The sequence below is a fragment of the Polyodon spathula genome, chromosome 4 (genome assembly GCF_017654505.1).
Source record: "Polyodon spathula isolate WHYD16114869_AA chromosome 4, ASM1765450v1, whole genome shotgun sequence".
Lineage (NCBI taxonomy): Eukaryota > Metazoa > Chordata > Actinopteri > Acipenseriformes > Polyodontidae > Polyodon > Polyodon spathula.
The window spans coordinates 62,956,830-62,975,836 of NC_054537.1; the positions used below are offsets into that span (position 1 = coordinate 62,956,830).

General features: G+C 39.5%; 1 protein-coding gene across 6 annotated transcripts in view; it reads right to left on the reverse strand.

Moving 5' to 3' along the window:
- LOC121314718 (RNA-binding motif, single-stranded-interacting protein 3) overlaps nucleotides 1-19,007 on the reverse strand; it is a 397,361-nt gene that overhangs the window by 66,069 nt on the left and 312,285 nt on the right. For all 6 annotated transcript variants that reach the window (XM_041248292.1, XM_041248290.1, XM_041248289.1 and 3 more), the window contains 2 exons: nucleotides 2,142-2,299; nucleotides 752-831 (listed from right to left, as the gene is read on the reverse strand). In XM_041248292.1, the coding sequence (XP_041104226.1) occupies nucleotides 752-831; nucleotides 2,142-2,299 (238 nt within the window). The remainder of the gene's footprint in view (nucleotides 1-751; nucleotides 832-2,141; nucleotides 2,300-19,007) is intronic.

Genomic DNA, 19,007 nt, shown 5'->3' on the forward strand with positions numbered 1-19,007 from the left:
ATCATTTATAAAGAGTAAGTAGCTTTAAAATGTCAGTTTAATTGCTTTTTTACATTTCCTTTTCTATGTTTTTCAGTCATTCAGAGTGGTTCTGGTTTGTGTTTCTTCCAGTTTTTGTTATTACAATTTTGTACTTGCTTTGAGTTTGTCTTGAGTAGGGCTGACAGCTGGCACCATAAAAAAGTAGGGCAATGTGCAGAAGTTAAATAGCATTTGAAGCAACTTACTCTTGAAGGTAAACATATAAACTGCAAAGCATCTGCAACCGATAACAAGTTTTAATGTTTAACAACAAACCATGAGGACCTGCTTAAATATTATTGCAGGTTTAGATATTCTGTAGAGGCAATGCCAAGCCTACACAGGCTTGCATGCTGCAATATCACCACCACCACCTGATGTAGAGAAGGAGCAGACCTGTGTTTGCAAATTATACCTAAAATATAAGACAGTAAGGTAACAGCCCAATTATAGATTTTTCTGTATTGTTAGGATTGTTATGTGTTGGTTCCTCAAGCAATGTCATGGAGAAAGAGGTACTGCAAGATAACAGATTGGGAGGTTCTCTTGCCGATCTGATGCAAACAGCAACACGAATGCACATTTTTACAGCACCCATCCGTGCATAAAAATACCCAAGCATGGGATGAAACACAAAAGAAATGAGAAAACCTACACTGTATATATAAAAATGTGGGTGACCTGGTTAATTGAATCTCTAGCATGTAACAAATAATCCAAAGACACTTACCTGGTACACCCGGTGGTGTTTTCAGGTATTTTCCATTAAAGTGTTGAATTACTACTTCACATTTCTCAGTGGACTCCATTCTAGAATACAAAAAAAAAAATAATAATAATAATATAGCGAGACTTATCTCTCTATCTCTCTAAGAGATTCTCTCGCGATCTATATATATATATATATATATATATATATATATATAAAAAAATCAAATTAATTATTTAGTCCAAAAAAAAAGAATAATGTTTTATAAAAAGAGAAAGATACAACAACATGAGTCAAGCAAGTCTTACTTATAATAATTTAAGAACTTGTTTTGTGAAATAAAACTCTAAAGAGCAACACTATATGGACAATTTAATAGATTACACCTGAGAAAATGCAACAAAGACTTAATGTTATTTGAGAATTATTCTATATTTTTTCTTACTATGGGAAAATATTTTAAATAAAAATATATATATTTTTGCCAGTATGAGATTAAAATAAAATATTAACAAGCACCCCATGTACTGTACTTTAAATAACACATCACACATACATAATGTCAAGGCCATTAAAACATGCATATCTATTTTAGTGAATGAGAGGTGACAAGGCCTAGGAGTAGGTCACACATTGTCCTCTACAGAGAAAGACAGTGTGACGCTCTTTTCACAGCTTTATTTGAAAAACTACCTCTGAAAGAATGTGCCCATTTTAAAGAAGAATTGCACAATTAGAGGCTGTGAAAAGACTGCATGCTCTAATCTGCGGCACGCTTCACTTAAAACCAAGTGCTGTTATCAGCCTTGACTGCAGAGGACGAATACAGAGAGAGAACTGTCTACATTTCTCTTTTCATGCAGTACTGAAGTAGAACTACACCTGCGCTCTTTTTTCAGTGCGGTACCTGGACACAATATACTGAGAGGAATAATTATCAATGCCATTAAGTGTTTTTGTCCTGAAGAATTACCTGCTAAATGACCCTAATGGATTCTGATGACATTAATGGAAAGTGCAAACAGTTTATCTTCTTTGATATACATTGTTTTCCCATAACATCTGGTATTTCACAGACTACACAGCACATCATAAAAAAAATACAATCCTTAACGATTAAAACCTAAAACAGGTGTTGTCTGCAGTGTCTTTTTTTTTTTGGGGGGGGGGGGGGGGGGGGTGGTCTTATGCTAAATATTACTTATTATTAACCCCTTATTTAACCTCGGCAATAACTTTGGTATTACCTCAGACAAGTATGCGCCTTTTAAGGTGTGTATGATTCTTCAAGGACTTGGTGCAAAACAAAGCACAGTGAAGCCCTCTCAAGGTGATTAGAAGCAGGTAGCAAGCCTGTACACCTGAATAAGCCTGCACATTCACAGACTGAGCATTTCAATTTAGTGCAAACCTGGCGAACCCGACCCCTCTGCTGACCCCGTTGGCATCCCTCAATATCCTTGTGGAAATGACGTGACCAAAAGGCTTGAGCATGTTCTCCAGCTCCTGCTCGTCCATAGAAATGGGGAGATTGGAAATGTACAGGTTTGTGGGATCCTGCTCTTGTTGCTGGAAAACAATACAAAAAGAAAAAGAACATTTTCAGTAATCATGTTAAAGGACAATTTGCTAGGGAGAAGACACACCGTTGCTTGCTGTACGCCTAGTTTCTATGCTGGACTGAAGTCATGTCTCCCATCTCGGAAGGGGTTTTAGCAAAGGTTCTGTGTTGCTCTCTGACCCACCACATATCGATTCAAATCACCAGGGGTGTAGGCATGCGAAAGGCCAAAAAAGAGCCTTCTTGAGCTGAATGTGTCTGCAGCTACATCATACCTTATTTAAAAGGTCATGCTGTTCTCAGGTGGGGCATTTTTAATGGAACAGGCCCTGAACTGGGGCTCCCTGATCCCAATTCCTTTTAATCGAATGCATCTAAACAAAGCACCACAATGCTTTGGAAAAACAAAACAAAACAAAAAAAAAAAAAAAAACACTCATAGATTAACTGCAACTGTAGTTGTTGATATCATGTTAGTTTAGGGTTTTTTTATACTGGCAGGCAGTTATATACAACATGCTAGTAACATAATATTACATCATTCCTACATTTTACTACTTATAAAGTGGCAATATTTTGGTGTGTCACTATTGAAATTATTAGTCTCAGTCAGTAATCATCAGTTTGAAACAGCCCTGGAAAAAAATGAATGAATGAATACATTAATCTAGGGGCATATATAAGGCACCTTATATAATATACACGAAGAAAGCTAAATTACACAAAATATCACTATTCAGGAAATCAATCATTACTTTTCAATTCCAGCCCCATAACAGTACAGTAAGGAAGCTATGGATAATTGCTAGCATAGTTATTTCAGGAGGATATGCGTTTTAAGGGTGGTTTTAACATTTTACCTCAATTAGACTAAGTGGAGACATAATGTTATGGAGACTGGCCCAAGTGTATTACTGGAGAAAATAAATACTTTTATTTAGAAGATACTGCCTCACGATGCTGCTTATTTCTGTATAATTGGTATCTGCACTACATTAAAATGCTGAAACTCATTAATCTCCATTGACAGAGTTGGGAATAATAACCCCAGAAAACAGTCTATTCTAGCTGCTTCTAAAGTAACTTAATTAGGAATATAGCACATACACTCACAAGGGCATGGGGTAACAGTATTACTGAATTTAGATCTAATATTTCCTGGGCTGTTACTTATATTGTGTACAGTATATTAACTTTGTCACACAGACATATCCAAAACAGAAATATACATATACTGGTTTTCAAAGGAGAGCAGAACAGGTGTACTGAACAAAACTATAGACACAAGGACAAGCCATCTAATCACGCATATAACAATAAATTTCAAGTTCATAAAGGTATTCTGACAAAGAATTTTGCTATGTATTTTTATTGGGGAACATGGATATTTGACAGAACTAGCTTTTTAACAGTCTAGACCAGATTTCATCACCCAAACACTATTTTATTCATTAAAACTGACTATTGAACAAACATTTAACGTATGTTTATATCATACATCACCCGTCCCATGCCCAACCAAGCAATACATGCACAGGTCTACAGTATAAAAGAGGCAGAATTCAATTATTTCAATAAGAAACAGGAATTAAAGAATCAAAACAAAATAATGCAATAAGATACCTGATAATGAGGGTGAGTGTCTGTGAGAGGGCTGTGGTTTAGTACAACACTGTAATACATAGCACTGGGCTGTAACATATGATACTCCACAGGGGTAGCTCAGGGATCGTCACTGTTGTTGTTTTGAATTCAGGCCATACTATTCAGTCACATCAAGGGGAAGAAAGCTATAACAAGATTATTTGCCCTTAAATGGAAATGCTGCGTCAGTTTCAACTCTTTAGCATTGAATTGAAGTAGATCGCCAGAACATTACAAATTCTAACTTTAAACATAGTCATAAATGATGGATTTAATTGAATCCACAGAAGCTTAAATTATGCAGTAATGGATATCCTGGGTATTTATATCTAGGTCAGTGAATAATGAGTTCCTAAATACCACAGGAAAAAAGAGCAGGATGGCTAGCCTTTGGGAAACCTACAGTAACAACACACATTAATGAAAATTGAGCAAGCCTCTCTTCTGAGAGGAAAAAAGACTTACATAAGTGTGTTCCCCCAGCTACTGCCTAAAGACAATATCAAAAGCCCAGTTACTTGTGCAAAAGAATGCCCGGTCCAAGTTTCATCAAAATGAAATAAGCTTTTCTCTAAGGATATGAAAAAAACGAAAATTGTGCTAAAGCAGCTTATGCACGATGGACAGAAGATATAACAGCAAGAACTATAAAATAATGACTTAGACACTAAGGAAATATACAGCTATGGCCAGACGTTTTACATCAACCTATAGAATTAACACATTTTGCTTCATAGTGTCAAATGAAACCTGCTGAATAATGTTTTGTAAACATACTGAATTACATACTATGTTGTAGTTTTCCCATATAATACCTTGTTGTAGTTTTCCATATACTTCAAACATGAAATACTGTACTACTTTTATGGTTTCTGGTAGACTTTTGCAATATCAGTATCAATAAATTGTTATGATGTTAAAAAAAAAAAAAAATCAATTATTTATATATATATATATATATATATATATATATATATATATATATATATATATATATATATATATATATATATATATATATATAATATATAAAATTCTAGGCAATGCAAAACTTTTGGCCATAGCTGTACATTTATGCAGCCGTAATAGCGATAGATGTTACTGTATATTGAGTAAAACAGAATGAACAACACATTACTATAAACTGTACTTTCCTGCATGTATGCAAATCAAGGGGCATATTGTCAATATAAAAGGAAAGAATTTGTAGTATTAATATCATCCTCTAGCATTTTGGTGACATTCATCCATATTATGAGATTAGTGCTGTTCTGATCTAACCCTCCTGTAACAGAGGCTGCTTTGTTTGTCATATAACCCACTGCACATCTAAAATGGGCTATTCCTTGCCCTGAGACAGGAAAGCTACAGCACAGACTAGCCTGTTGATATATTTTGCCCATAGTTTCTTCACCAGTTCCTTTATCAGCATTCCAGAAAAAAAAAAAAAAAAAAAACTACAAAATACATCTATCTACTGTATAGTTGAACATTGGACCATTAACAATAGGAGGATTATCAAATGCTCAAATGTTTTCATGTATTTCCTTCAGGTCTATAAATGTGCAGTTAAACCCACACTATACAAAAACACCTTCTAGTAGGCAGTAGTAAATCAGACTTTGGTTAATTTTCTCAGACTGCAATTCAAGTCCTTTGCACCCAATGCGGTTCTGTTAGAATCCTGCTAAAACAATGACACTGGGCTTTGAAAAACAGAGGGCGCTATCGGTTTTTGCACAAAAAAGCAGTTCTCAGAAAGGGATTAAGCACCTAAAGTGAGCTATGCAAAGAATTCATAATGCTAGTGTGGAGCCCTGAACCCCAGAAAACAAAAAAAAGTTTACCAAAGCCTGCTAAGCAAGTTCAGTGTTAAACACAGTTATTTAATAACAGAAGCAGCATGCTTTGGGACCCTGGAAGGGCAGCGCTGAAAACTTAATGAATCCACGGTGAGTCGCTGTGTAGTGAATTGGGAGAGAGGGGGATACATGAAGTGGGGGCTGGTCTACCATGGCAACAGCCTCCCCCTGTTTCTATAGCGCCCGGTTTAAAGTGTCAAGAGTCAGGGAATTATAAAACAAAAGTAGCATAAAGAGCTGTCAATCAGGGAAGCCTTTGATGTGCTCCTTGCTCCAGAGGCTTTCTGCTTTGTGAATGGAGAGATCAATCACCACCACTTTGAAGCTTTGTTGTCAAACATATCCCAGCTACATCCACCATGCTGTCGAGCACGTTAATCAAAATGTTAATAGCTTGGTGGCTATGGACTGGGTGCCACAAATGTACAGGATTAGCAAAACAAGCATTTTAAGGTTTTAGAAATTGCACAGCAAAAAAAACCCAGGTTAGATTTAACTTGTTTTATAACATTTAATTTGATTTTATGATTTATGATTTTATTTGCATGCACAGTTTAACTTGAAGTCTCACTACAGATACTGTATGTAAGGTAAAAGTAGTATATAATATATTTAGGTTTGCAAATCGCAAGTAAAATATGCAAGGAACATGAGGTTCTTACTCATAACAGAGATCAAGGACTCATAATGGGCTGCATATATGTTGTGAAAGCACTGTGCATGTGACACACCAAGCAGTCCCAGACTGACCTGCCATTACACTGCCCCCTGCTCAAACACTTCCCAGCCCAGAAAGCACTGACCTTTCACTTCTGGTGTGGCAGCCTGCATGGTTGCCAGCAGGGTGGAGGACAGCAACAGACAGGGCTTGCCGACACGTTTGAGGGTGCCACAATGTGAACACTACAGGGGCTGGGGCACATCACGGGCCTCCAGGACGGCCACCAATCCCAGACAGCAGGCTTCCTTGGACCGCCGACCCCCTCCATACAGCGGGGTAGAGGCTAGCTAGCACAGCCCCAGCAGTAATCTCTAAACCCGGCTGCTGTTTGGAGAGGGCTGGATGCTGCAGCCATGGCACGGGGCACTCTCTGGGGTGGCACCACTTGACTCTTTGGCAGGGGTGCTGGACTCTCTCCTTGGGTTATGGGGATGCTGGGGTCTCTCTCTGGGGCTCTAGCAGCACAAGGTACTCTCTTTCTGGTAGCGCAGGACAGTCTCTTCCTGGCGGTGTGAGGTACTCTCTCGCTGGCAGCACTGTGCAATCTCTCACTGGCGGTGGCATGGGGTACTCTCTCTCTGGTAGCGCAAGACAGTGGTGTCCTGGTGGAGCGGAGCTCTCTGGTGACAGCTGCGGTGCGGAGCTCTATTTTCTCAGAGGGTAATGCTTGGGGTCTTTCCTTGGGGCTCTTGGGTGGATCTCTCTGTCTCCAAGATCGACATCCTTCCCCTGCTTCTTTTGGTTGCTTCTGACTGGGCATCTCCTGTAGTCTGCATATCCCACTTACTTCTGACACCAGAGTGGTGGTGGTGTGTGGTGGGTTCTCAGTGGTAGTAATGAAGATGCTACTAGGAATTGTTTATGGCTCCTTAAAATGGTGTTTAATATTTGCTATTCAGAAAATTGATTTAGCTCCTTTAGACTTCCCAGTAACAACAACACGAACACTCCACAACAAAACCCCAAGCTGCACGCAGGCATTCCTAAATAGTGTTCCCCCTGAACCCTGTTGGCTCACACAAACAGGGGTACATTTACACAACACGGTCCAATCGCTCAGACCCTTTGCCCCGCACAAACAGCTGACTGGCAGAACCGAACCAACCAGCCAACACAGACCACTATCTACAGTGGCTTGCGAAAGTATTGACCCCCCTTGGCATTTTTCCTATTTTGTTGCCTTACAACCTGGAATTAAAATGGATTTTTATTTGGATTTCATGTAATGGACATACACAAAATAGTCCAAATTGGTGAAGTGAAATGAAAAAAAGAACTTGTTTCAAAAAATTCTAAAAAATAAATAATGGAAAAGTGGTGCGTGCATATGTAGTCACCCCTTTTGCTATTAAGCCTCTAAATAAGATCTGGTGCAACCAATTACCTTCAGAAGTCACATAATTAGTTAAAGAAAGTCCACCTGTATGTAATCTAAGTGTCACATGATCTGTCACATGATCTCAATATATATACACCTGTTCTGAAAGGCCTGCAACACCACTAACCAAGGGGCACCACCAAGCAAGCGGCACCATGAAGACCAAGGAGCTCTACAAACAGGTCAGGGACAAAGATGTGGAGAAGTACAGATCAGGGTTGGGTTATAAAAAAATATCTGAAACTTTGAACATCCCACGGAGCACCATTAAAGCCATTGTTAAAAAATAGAAAGAATATGGCACCACAACAAACCTGGCAAGAAAGGGCCGCCCACCAAAACTCATGGACCAGGCAAGGAGGGCATTAATCAGAGAGGCAACAAAGAGACCAAAGATAACCCTGAAGGAGCTGCAAAGCTCCACAGCGGAGATTGGAGTATCTGTCCATAGGACCACTTTAAGCCGTACACTCCACAGAGCTGGGCTTTACGGAAGAGTGGCCAGAAAAAAGCCATTGCTTAAAGAAAAAAATAAGTAAACACGTTTGGTGTTCGCCAAAAGGCATGTGGGAGACTCCCCAAACATATGGAAGAAGGTACTCTGGTCAGATGAGACTAAAATTGAGCTTTTTGGCCAGCAAGGAGAACGCTATGTCTGGCGCAAACCCAACACCTCTCATCACCCCGAGAACACCATCCCCACAGTGAAGCATGGTGGTGGCAGCATCATGCTGTGGGGATGTTTTTCATCGGCAGGGACTGGGAAACTGGTCAGAATTGAAGGAATGATGGATGGCGCTAAATACAGGGAAATTCTTGAGGGAAACCTGTTTCAGTCTTTCAGAGATTTTAGACTGGGACGGAGGTTCACCTTCCAGCAGGACAATGACCCTAAACATATTGCTAAAGCAACACTCGAGTATTAAGGGGAAACATTTAAATGTCTTGGACTGGCCTAGTCAAAGCCCAGACCTCAATCCAATTGAGAATCTGTGGTATGACTTAAAGATTGCTGTACACCAGCGGAACCCATCCAACTTGAAGGAGCTGGAGCAGTTTTGCCTTGAAGAATGGACAAAAATCCCAGTGGCTAGATGTGCCAAGCTTATAGATACATACCCCAAGAGACTTGCAGCTGTAATTGCTGCAAAAGGTGGCTCTACAAAGTATTGACTTTGGGGGGGTGAATACTTATGCACGCTCAAGTCTTCTTTTTTTTGTCATATTTCTTGTTTGTTTCACAATAAAAAATATTTTGCATTTTCAAAGTGGTAGGCATGTTGTGTAAATCAAATGATACAACCCCCCAAAAAATCAATTTTAATTCCAGGTTGTAAGGCAACAAAATAGGAAAAATGCCAGGGGGGGTCAATACTTTCGCAAGCCACTGTACATACAGCAGCACTGCGCACGTGACCCCCAGGCAGTGCACCAGCACTGCCTAGATACAAAACATGCTTCCACTCACAGACTCACACAGGGTGACACACAAATGGTGGGGAAGACAGGACAGCAGACAATATCCTTTCCATGAGACTTTAAACTTTAAAACAAGGCTCTATCAGTACTACAGTACTTTGTGGGCTTTGAAAATTCCACTTCACCACGTTGCTAACCAACAAAATTTCTAATATACATTTTCAAATAAAATAAAGGCAGCTTTGGTATGTGTGTGCTAAATTTTACAGCGTAACTCATTTATAGACTTCAGCCAACAAGCACTTCACAACTAATAAATATTGACAACTTTCAAAATCCACCCCTTTTATTTGTAGGACTGTTTAATTTTCTATCCTGAGTAATTCCTCTTTTTCAGGGACAAAAAGCTTAAGAGATACCACTCAGTCGCTGCTGAGGTGTTAAGTCAGAGTCAAGACTCATGATTGTTTTTTGAATCCTAATTAAAAATGGAGATTGATACAAACTCCTTCCAATTCCTTTTCACCTCAGAGCCAAGATGTGCTTCCAGACGACAGAGCTGTAAATAGATTTCACATTTTATGAAAGAATAAAAAGTGTACAACGCATAAAGATACCTGCATAAAGCATTTGCAACAATTGCTTTTCTACTTTCTTCAAAAGAATTTTAACCACTGCAGTAACATTTAACTGCTTCTACTGGGAAATATTTTCAGTGATTCCAGTCAAATTCACTGTCTCACATTATAGTGTTTTCTTTTATTGTACTTTAGTACTGAATAGCTACTGTATACTTTTCTTTTTTGCCTCCATGTATTTCTCCAATGTAATAAGTCCAGTTTTATAAAATGACTAAGTTGTCTGATTGTTTGTAAGAAATCTCATGGCCGTGCAGGAATTTTTTGCAGATCTCATTTTGTAATCAGAGTGAACACTAAATCTTGGGACTTTAATTGCCCATTTTATAAATACAATAGCACACTCCAGGGTGTGCATCATTTATGGAAGTCATAACTATTGCACACAACAGCACAGAATAACTGAAGGTCAATCGGTATCACACTGATAAGCAAATTGGCTTTTTACACAGGAGTGCTGCAAAGGCTGCCGACGAGCTATCGCTCCCTGGAGGACAAAGGCCAGCCCTGCAGTTGTACTCTTGTATGTCTGGCCAGTAAGGTGCACTGTAGAGAAACTGCCCTGCCAATTTTGCTTACCTAACCCACAGGAGACTCACAGTTAATAGAACTGAGCCTAAAATATGAAGTTAAACTAGGTTCATAAAGTAATGCATACAGGAGATGGAGCAAGTCCTCTGACCTGTTTTGCCATTACTGTACTTCGCTAAAAATAAATATAATTTAATAATAATAATAATAATAATAATAATAATAATAATAATAATAATAATAATAATAATAATAATAATAATAATCTGCAATTTAAACTAAATACATTTTTCCAAAGCATTTTTTTAGTACAAACAAGAAATTAGTTAGAAAGGCTAATAAGCCTTTTTAAATGTAAGCACAAGGTAATGAAGCCGGATGCACAATTTCCCACTGTGTGTACAGGGACAAGTTTCCAAGGAAACTTCCAGAAAGAACACCCAGTGCATGGGAAATATCCTCAAGCTGGGTTTTGCATTGAGAAAAACAAAAGCACATTTCTTTTTTATTTGTATTCCTTTCTGCACTTCCTAAGCTAAACTGTTGTCACACTATACGTTTTTGATAGGTAATATGAAAGGCAATATATACAGTAATAATATACATATATACATACATACATACATACATAATTACATACATACATACACACACATGTTTACAGTAATATATGTAAGCAATAATGCACAACAGGGTGTGGGATATATTAAGTTTGAGCTGACGAGATATTTGGAGGAAATGCATACAGATTCAAAAAGGCAGGAGCCTATGTCAGTTCCTTCAGACATCACACCTATCAATCCACCCGAATACCAAATGGAGGACTGTGCACCTAAGTGGAAAGAAGTAGAGCAAGCTGTGAAAAAAGCAAGGGCATCATCATCTCCATGGCCTGATGGAGTTCCATACAGAGTGTACAAGAGTGCTTCTGGAGTTCTACGAATCCTATGGAAATTGATGAAAGTGGCATGGGAAAAACAGGTTGTATCAAGAGCATGGCGCCAAGCAGGTGGAGTTTTTATACCAAAAGAAAAAGATTCTACAAGCATTGGTCAGTTTCGTCCTATTTCCCTATTAAATGTAGAAGGCAAGATTTATAGATTGTAAGGTAGATTGTAAACCTACCTATTAAAGAACTGCTTCATTGACACGTTAGTCAAAAAGCAGGCATTCCAGGTTTCCCAGGATGCTTAGAACACATCAGCGTAATCTGGCAATATCAATCAGCAATAAAGAAAAAGTAGTGGCATTCCTGGATTTGGCTAATGCACGTGGTTCAGTGCCACATGAACGTCTTTGGGCAGCATTTGATTTTTTAGCATACTGATGACAATAACAAATTTAGTGAAAGCCTACTTTGGAGAATGCCAAGAATGCTGTGGCCAATGACCATGTATGAGATTTCCTTGACAACAGTTGAGAAGCTTGAAGCTTTAATCAGTTCATATGTCAGGAAATGGTTGGGAGTTCCACACTGCCTCAGCAGAGTGGAACTTTATGGTAAAGGAATACTGCAGCTACCAACCTCTGCTCTAACCGAAGAGTTTAAGTGCGCCAAAGTCCAACTGAAAATGACATTAGTAGATTCATGTGACAAATGCGTAAGGGAGGCAGCACCTGTGTTGAAAACTGGAAGAAAATGGGCAGCAAAGAAAGCTGTGGAAGATGCTCAGCCTGTCTTTCAAATCGGAAATATTATGGGGCAAGTTCAGCATGGAAAAGTAGGTCTTGGTCTCAGTTCAGCTCCTCCTACATGGCACAAGGCAACCTCAGCTCAACAGAGGAAGATGGCAGTCAATGAGGTGCAAAAGCAGGAGTAGAGGATAAGGTGTGTAAAGGCCGTTTTTGAATGAGATGGGAGAGTGTGGAACAAAGGAAAATCAGCTGGCAAGACAGATGGGCAATGGAACAGAGCAGGATCAGTTTCCTCATCAGATCAACATATGATGTTCTCCCATCACCACAGAACCTAAACTACTGGGTGGGTGAGGATCCCTCATGTCCTTTATGTTCATCACCTGCAACATTAAAGCACATTTTGACAGGAAGTAAGGTGGGTCTTAGCCAAGGACTGTTTACTTGGTGCCATGTCCAGGTGCTGCGATGTTTGGCCTTAGCATTGGAAGACAAACGTACCCTGACCAATAAGTTGCCACCAGTTCCGTCAAAGCATTACACACAAAAGACAATATTCCTCCATCCAGGAGAGCAACCACCAAGAAAAGGTGTTAAAACCAAGCCTTGCCCTGGACAGCTGGAAGCAGCTAGAGACTGGAAGATGCTGGCAGATGTTGGAAAACGGCTTATTTTTCCACTGAGATTGCTACCACTAACCTTCGACCAGACATTGCCTTGTGGTCTGGATTAACACGCCATATTCATCTGGTTGAGTTAACAGTGCCATAAGAAGATGCTGTGGATGAGGCATATGAGAGGAAGAAACTTTGGTATGCTCAACTAGCTGCTGAAGAGGAACAGCGAGGATGGCGAGTCCGAGTTTACCCAGTGGAGGTGGGTTGTCGAGGATTTGTGGCACACTCTACAACCCGGTTTCTCAGAGATGTCGGGTTCAGTGGCCAAGAGTTGTGTCGCACAGTGAAGAACTTATCTAAAGCAGCAGAAAGGAGCAGCAACTGGCTGTGGTTGAGAAAGAAAGATTCTGGATGGGGATCTCAAGCACAGTAGAAAGAAAGCAACACTGATGTACGGGTAAGTAGGCTGGGCTGAGCTGAGTGGGGGATGGAGGGGGGTGATGCTGGGTCACCAGAATCACTGTTGAGCCCACTTGAGGTGTCGTGGGCTAGTCGACGAAATACCGAGGATGGAAGGTGCCCACTTGAAGACCCCAGAGATGTACCCTACTTATCTCAATCCAGACGGTTGTCATGCTGATGCGCTGGGCAGACCACACTGGGTTAATCCCCGGAGCCAGCATCACAGCCATTGTGTGTGCTGATGCACTAGGGAGGCAAAATAAGCTGATCCCTGGAGCCAGCATAACACTTCAGCAATCAACACTAGACAGAAGGATATCTACATCATCAGATGGAAAGCAACGCAAATGGATGGAGATGCAGATGGATCACATTAGTTTACTGTAAAGCTACATCTTAGTTGGTGCTTATCTTGGCGAGAGCCGAGTTCAAATCAGCATGAAGTTTAACATCTACTCTCATGTAATGGAAATCATAATATCCACACGCCCTGGGTACGTTATAAATCGAGTGGCTTTAATCTCCTGGGGTGTGTGGATATTATAGTATATCCCACACCCTGCAGTGCCTTATTGCACTTATAAAATGGATCAACCAACATTACAAAAAAAAAAAAAAACACGTAAAAACATGTTTTAATTAACAAAAAAAGTAATTTTTATTAAATATCCTTCCACCTCTTCCTAACCTTAGAAAAAACCAATCCCTTAAAACATTTTAAAAAATGCACTCATTAAAAAATAATTCCAGATTTTAATCTGAACATTGCCATTGAAAGTGCAGTTTTGATTCATTACACTTCTTGTAATTCTTGGTTTATTCATTACATTTTAAAGTAAAATATTATAAGTCTCTTTTAAGAGGGACCCAAATCTTTTGTGAAAAGCTGAAAGTTTAGGAGATATTTTTTAAACTATTTATTTTCAAAATGGGATAGGGAAACGCCACAGGTCATGGAGAATGAACAGAGCGATCAGAATGGCGAGTTTTGAATTTATTTGAATACTTTTGCTTTTTATCACTACTTTAATTAATCACTGGTGTACGATTCATAGATGGGCCAAATGGCCTTTTCTCATTCTAGAATTTTTATGTCCTCTTAACCTGAGATAATAGCCTATAAGCGAATCAAAAGCATTCTTTCAGGAGGTCATATTATAAACTGTACCCATTTTCTCATTTACTGAACGAGAGATCAACTTATCCCCAGGTTAGCAAGGAAAGAGCAGTCGTAAAATACAGGTGGTGTGTGTGTCTTTCCATGAGCAGATCAAGGTCGTGCTCCATTACCTTTACCCAGAAAGTGCGTCAGCACTGGCGATCTGCGTAAGTGTGTTGTTAGCTGTCCCAATCAGCATCATCTGACCCTTTTGCTACACTGCAAAAGGTGCTGCTGAAGTTAACCAGCAGAGCTTTGTTAAAAAAAAAGTGCTAACCCTTGAAGTAAAACTTATGTTCTTTTTAAGATTATTGCTGTCCTGCTGGATCCTAGTAGCTGTAGGTTACAGAATATGGTTTGATTGCAGCTGGACAATTGTAGTGCGTTTGAGCAGCAGCAACTTTTAATCTTTATCATTTTCTTTGAAAGAGCTGCATATTCTTGTCTGACATAAAGCACAAGTAAAGAACTGGACATTCATGCACTACTGTCATTATCCCACGAAGGAGCATAACATAAACATGGCAGTCACTGAGTAATCTGTATATATAACTAATATGGACAATAAAGTATGTCACATTCAGGGAATTACTTTCCTTAAATCAAATTCTTCAATTACTTGCTGTAATTAGGAGCACTGCATTTATCCTAGTCAATCTGTAACTGGATTTAAATTAATTCAAGGATAGATTCCAAAATGAGATCTGGTAAAAAAAAAAAAAAAAAATTCACTCTGTTGTATTGATTATGAGATTTTTGACACTCATACAACATTCCCCCCCCCCCCCTATTTTTTAAAATAAAAAAAAAACACACCACTAAAACTGATGCAATATTATGGCAAGTGCTCTCCAGAAAACTGGTAACATCTGCCACCACATTATCAATAGGCTGTAGGGACAACATGGTTGTCCTTTTAACTGTTAATCCAGTTTCTTTAAAATAGACATGCCCCTACCCTAATACTATAATCATAATTCAACATTAACCTGCTTATATTCTTACAATACACAGTGTTTTTCTATGTTTATAACGACACACTATAACCAATCATCCACACACCATTTAGAACATTACCCTGTTATGATTCTAGACTCCAAATTACATAGGATCAGTTCACAAACAAAACACTTTCAGTACAGGCACAGAAAGCACAGTTTGTAAGACAGTTACATCAAGACAGATGTCATGAGTAACTGGGAATTCAAATCCTGTACTGTTTTTCAGCCAGCTGGAGATGTTGTGAAGAAGAGCTACGATGCTTTCCACTTGAGTGCACAAGCTTCAATTTGCACCCCATCTGATATAACAAAAGTTGGTTTTAACTGATGGCTACAACAATCAGTTCTGTCGGTTTTGCTTTGTGTTTGTCACAACCGCAACACACCTGAAGGAAGGGGAATAGGACAATCCTACGTACAAGTCCTGGCACGTTAATGATTTTTAATACAGCCATCTAGTGCATGCTCAGGATTGCCATGACTAAAAATGCCAAGAATGAGATCACAGCATCAAACCAAACTACAGAGCTAATTAAGGAATACTGTAACTCATTTAAAAAGATACTGTAATACAGTTTCAAAAGTGCACCATATTGTAAAAAAACAAACAAAAAAAAGTGTTCTAACATAGGAGATCAACTGTACGACAAGGTTTTCACAAGTCTTGGACCTTCTTAACCTATGGCAGCACACAGTTGTGCTTGGGACAGAACTATAGCACACAGTAGAATTTTCACAAAGCTGTGCACCTTTTTAAAATATATTTAAGGTCTGAAGTCGTTTCTTCTTACAGCATTTGACTGCGGTACCACCAAAGGATATCATTGCCCTGGCAACTCTTCTTTGCTAAACCTGCAAAGGTCAGGCTGGTAAAGCACTGAGGAACAATCTGGCAGCACATGCTGGAACAGCATACAATTACATGACATCACTCCTTCAACAAGTAAAGCATTGTCTATTATCTCATCTACAGTATAGGTGTTTCCATCTGCTGCAGTGTGCACCACCCCCCACCCCCACCAACCACAGTATAAAACAATACTGGTTATGTCTAAGATTTGTAAAATGTCCTGAAGTTTCCCTATAGTGCATTCCTGCCTGCCTGCCCCAAGAGACATTTGGTGTGCGGCAGTTACCGTACTGCCAGCTACACAGACCAACCACAAACCAGATCCCTTTCTACTATAATTAGAATAATTGGTATCAGATGAGGTAGGTTTAATTGGAGAGGAATGCAGACAAGGCTGCAGGGCTGTTCCTTTCAATAATATGCAGAAAGCACACACACACAATGGCAAACCAACACACAGGCACAAGCGCATCAAGACAACTTTAGTCACATGTACAGTAAAGGCAGATGCAGGAAATGTAGTTAGACGGGAACTACATTCAAATTGTGCTGGGGAGTGTGTGTGTGTGTGGTGGTGGTGGTGGTAGTGATGTGGGGTGGGGGGGGGGGGGGGGGGGGGTAGGGATAAGTGCATCACTAGAGCATTTTAGTCAACCTGCTGCCACCATAAAATAGGTGTCTTATTTTTGTATGGCTTCAGATAATCACTGCTTTTGATTGAATACCATCTACGTGTCCCTTATAAAGATTTACCACACTAAATGTGGGTGCTAACTTTGCAGTTTTACCATGTACAAAGCATTTACATTACCATAACGTACCATGGTTTACCATGTTTTAAATGTGCTTTACCACTGTACAGTACCTCGGATTTACATTGCATACAATGTTTCACATAGGAAAAACTGCTGCCCCTCCCAGCAACTGGTCACTTAATATTTTAATCAACCTATGTGAAAAAGTAAAACATAATAAATATATATATTTAAAAAAAAAAATTTCACTTAGCAACCTTATTTTATTTTAGAAAATCAAAGAAAATATTTCAGAACAATCTGTTTTCAAAAGTTTTCTAAATATTTGTTCCTTATTTTTTTTAACATTAATAGTTTGCTCCACAATTTCAAATTCAAATATTTTACACAACAGTTCTTAGCTTACCTGAACTACCTGAATTAAAGCATTTTGTACTGAAAAGGTTTGAGGATGTGCAGAATTACATAAGACTAGACTGACATCTAGACAAAAAGAACAAGTAAAAACCACACATAAATATACATAATAAACTGCACTTTCTTTATGCTTTCATTTCAATAAACACATGAGGCACAGTCAATCACAATCATGGATGAAAATGAAATAAAGGAATCGGCCTCTCGGTGACTTGCTTGGTTAACAAGCATGTGCCTAGAGAGGAACTGACGAATCTCACACATTGGTTGCCTATGCTTTTAAAGGACGAATTATAATGTAGTATTTAGTATTTATTCTCATAAGCCTGGTTCCCTGAAGTTGAAATGTAACCATTCCTGTATGACTGTTTACCTCCTAAAGACCCTGAATCTGAATAGACATATCAAAGCTGCACACAGTGCCTGTGGCGCAGTCATGCCTGCCCCAGAGGGCATATAAGGACTGCCCTGCACAGAACACAGCATTCTTTTTCCTCCAAGACTGCTGCAATCATAAACGCAGCGACCTTGAAGGTTAATGGTTACATTTCTATTTCAGGGATCCAGTGATAATACCCTAAAGTTCCCTTTCAAGTTTGAAATACAACCACTACCTTATGGGTGAGTGCACCAAAGCTGTCAAAAGGGCAATATTGCTGAACAACTGGAATGCTACAAGGCTAAGCTGAGAGGCTGCCTTGTGCATTACCATATGGAACCCCAGTAACAGTAGGGCTAAAAAGTCCCCTTCTATGTTTATGTTGTAAGGATCAACCCAGAACCCACCCTTAATACTCTAGTTCCAAAATCTGTGTTTTGCGGATCCATGACATTCAGTCTGTAGAACCTTGTAAAGGTACTGGGAGTTGCCCATACCACTGCATTGCAAATGTCTGTGACATTAAAGCCCATGAAGTTGCCATGCCCCTGGTGGAAGGGGCAGTGAGTTTTTCTGAAGGGGGCAAGTTGACTCTTTCATAGGCAGTCCTGACTGTGTCTGTTATCCATTTGGACAGCTTCTGTTTAGACAGGGCTTGACCTTGGGACTTCGCCTCTTAACAGACAAAAAACAGTTTGGACTGTCATAATACGCTATGCTGCCCGCATAGGGCAGAGCATATAGAGCTTCCACTCCATCAGACTGGAAAGGAGATGGATGGAAAGCCTTCAATTCCACAGACTGGTTGATATGAAATGCACAGATAGTTTTCTGCAAAAAAAGCAGGATTGGTACAAAGCGTAACCCTTGTCCTATCTTCTGCAAAAATTAAGCAGGCTTTCGCAAATGCCTTAATTTCACACACCCACTTTATGGAGATGACTGCAGGCAAGAAAGTAGTTTTTGAGCGATAAATTTCAGCTCAGCTGAATACAAGAGCTCAAATGGAGTGCATCAAGCACCACGTTAAGCCTCCAGTGAGGAACAATATCCTTCGTAGGTGGCCGAAGCTGCCAAGCTCCTTTTAGAAATTGCCCTGCCAGGAAGCGAGCTCCTGGAGAGACAGTCAATCTTGATATGGCAAGCTGAAATAGCTGCCAGATAGACCTTTAACCCTTAGCGGTCCATTTATTCAGCGCCTGTCAGGCACTTCGGGTCTAATTTATTTTCACACATGCTGTTTATTTT